General features: G+C 59.2%; 1 protein-coding gene across 1 annotated transcript in view; it reads right to left on the bottom strand.

Annotated features, from left to right (window-relative positions):
* Positions 1-2,239, bottom strand: part of PIM1 (Pim-1 proto-oncogene, serine/threonine kinase) — a 4,808-nt gene extending 2,569 nt beyond the window's left edge. Inside the window, 5 exon segments of the mRNA XM_006148625.3 lie at positions 1,253-1,619; positions 1,713-1,763; positions 1,865-1,909; positions 1,912-1,979; positions 2,097-2,239. Coding sequence (XP_006148687.1) covers positions 1,253-1,619; positions 1,713-1,763; positions 1,865-1,909; positions 1,912-1,979; positions 2,097-2,178 — 613 coding nt within the window. The 5' untranslated portion in view covers positions 2,179-2,239.
* Between the last annotated feature and the right edge of the window lie 6 nt (positions 2,240-2,245).

Below are 2,245 nucleotides of genomic sequence, written 5' to 3' on the forward strand. Positions count from 1 at the left end.
GAGCGGTTTACGGGCTCTCTCTAACCCATGGCATTACCCACCTTTCTACCAGGCCAAACCCTAAACTGAAATTCCTGACCAAGTGCTTGAGACAAACAGGGCAGCCGCTGACCCCAAACCTGAGGCCCATGGGCGGTGCCACCCAGAAAGGAGGTACCTTCCAGGGATGAGCAGCTTTGCCTGGAAGGAGCCCAGGGGAGGCACAATGGAGGCAAGGGCCCTTGCACCACCTCCGAAGTGAGGGTGCCCTTTGGGAGGCCTCCCTTCCCACCCGCCAAGAGCAGAGGCAGACACCGGCCGCCTTTCCTCCACAGACTGGAAAAGTAGACAGAGCTGACGGGCTGCTTGCAGACCACGTGATTCCTGTTTACAAACTTTGGGTAGTAAAAAAAAAAAAAGGGGGTCATCCCGCTGGTGCTCACCAGGGGGCAGCAAAGACTTGAAGGAAAAAACATGGGAGGACCCGGCCAGCCATTAACTGTTAAATACAAAAAATGCAGCCCAACCCAGCGTCCTCCAAGGGCAAACAAACACAAACCACAAGCCCGAGTCACAAGTTTTGAAAGGCTGTCGTTTGTTAGGGTAAGCCGCTCAGGGATGACCCACCCTCCTTCGCTTTGATCTCCCGGCTCTCCATTCCTCCTTTTCTGAAAGAACCCACTCCAAGCCCCTCCCTAAGATAGGTTTTCATCCTCTCCGGGGAGACACCCAACTAATTTTCAAACCAGCAACAGATCTTATTTCACAACATTCATTTCAAACTCCCTTCACCCCACGACTGTGCTGTTCCTTAACCCTCCCTAGATCAAAGGGGAGGAAAAAAAAAAACTGCCGCTCTAGAAACTACCTTACAGACAACTAACTCCTTTATAAAACAAAAATTACAAAACCAGCATCAATTTTCATCCTTTCCCACCCCGCCCCCCGTTACTGGCGGGGAAACTGGGTCAGACTTTAGAAATCTGAGCTTCGGCTGGTTGCCTACAACCTCTTATTCATCGGGAAAGCTTGGAACACACTGAATTCCACTTAAAAACAAAATCATGCCAGAAACATTACAGGTTCAGCTGGCTAGAAATCCCCGGCTTCGCTACGCTGGGAAACTCTCCTTCACCCCACCCCTGACAGCATCGAGCCAGGCGGCCCAATGACCTTTACAAAGGGCGGAAGCCGGAGGCTGGCCGCGGCCTCCAAGGCGGCCGACCGAGTCACCTGGGCTGCTCCCTCCCTCCCTCCCAGGCCTGCTACTCACCATCGAAGTCCGTGTAGACCGTGTCCTTGAGCAGCGCCCCCGACCCGAAGTCGATGAGCTTGAGCTCGCCGCGATTGAGGTCGATGAGGATGTTCTCGTCCTTGATGTCGCGGTGGAGCACCCCGCAGTTGTGACAGTGCCGCACGGCCTCCAGCACCTGCCAGAAGAAGCTGCGGGCCAGCTCCTCCTGCAGAGCCCCCCTTTCCGTGATAAAGTCGAAGAGGTCTTGCACCGGCTCGGGCCTCTCCAAGATCAGGACGAAACTGTCGGGCCTCTCGAACCAGTCCAGGAGCCTAATGACGCCGGAGAAGCCCGAGCTCACCTTCTTCAGTAGGACCACTTCCATGGGCACTCGGGTGCCATTGGGCTACAGGGGAGAAGGGGCTGCGTTAGGGCGGGAGTCGGGGCGCGCCTCACCCCACACACCCATGCCGGGGGTCGCTCCTTCCAGGGTACTTACCAGCTCCCCCCAGTCTGAAATCCGATCTTTCTCCACGTGTTTGATGGCCACCTGAAAGCCCGGAGTCTCGGTTAGGTCCCCTCGCCGGGGCCAAAACACACCCGTGCGCCCCCCGCCCGACGCGCCCTCCCCACGGCGGGGCGCCCACTCACCGGCAAGTTGTCGGCGACACGGATGCCTGAGGAGACGGGGCCGCAGGCCCGTCCCCGCCGCTGCCCAGTAGCGGGCCCACCTGGTACTGCGACTCCAGGGGCTCCTTCTCCTTGCCTAGAAAAGGGAGAGGCACGGGGGACTCAGTGCCGGCCCGCGAGCCCCCAGCTCCCCTCTCCGGGGGTCCCGCCGTCGACCCGCACCCACCGGCCAGGGGGAGGGGAGGGCGCTCACCGGGCGCCAGCTTGGTGGCGTGCAGGTCGTTGCAGGGCGCGGCGCGCAGGTGGGCAAGCGAGTTGATTTTGGACAAGAGCATCCCAATCTCCAGGGTGTCGGCGCAGGGACGGTGCCTGGAGGACCTGCGGCAGGAGCTGGAGCTAGCG

Source organism: Tupaia chinensis, unplaced genomic scaffold (genome assembly GCF_000334495.1).
Source record: "Tupaia chinensis unplaced genomic scaffold, TupChi_1.0 Scaffold000238_1, whole genome shotgun sequence".
Classification (NCBI taxonomy): domain Eukaryota; kingdom Metazoa; phylum Chordata; class Mammalia; order Scandentia; family Tupaiidae; genus Tupaia; species Tupaia belangeri.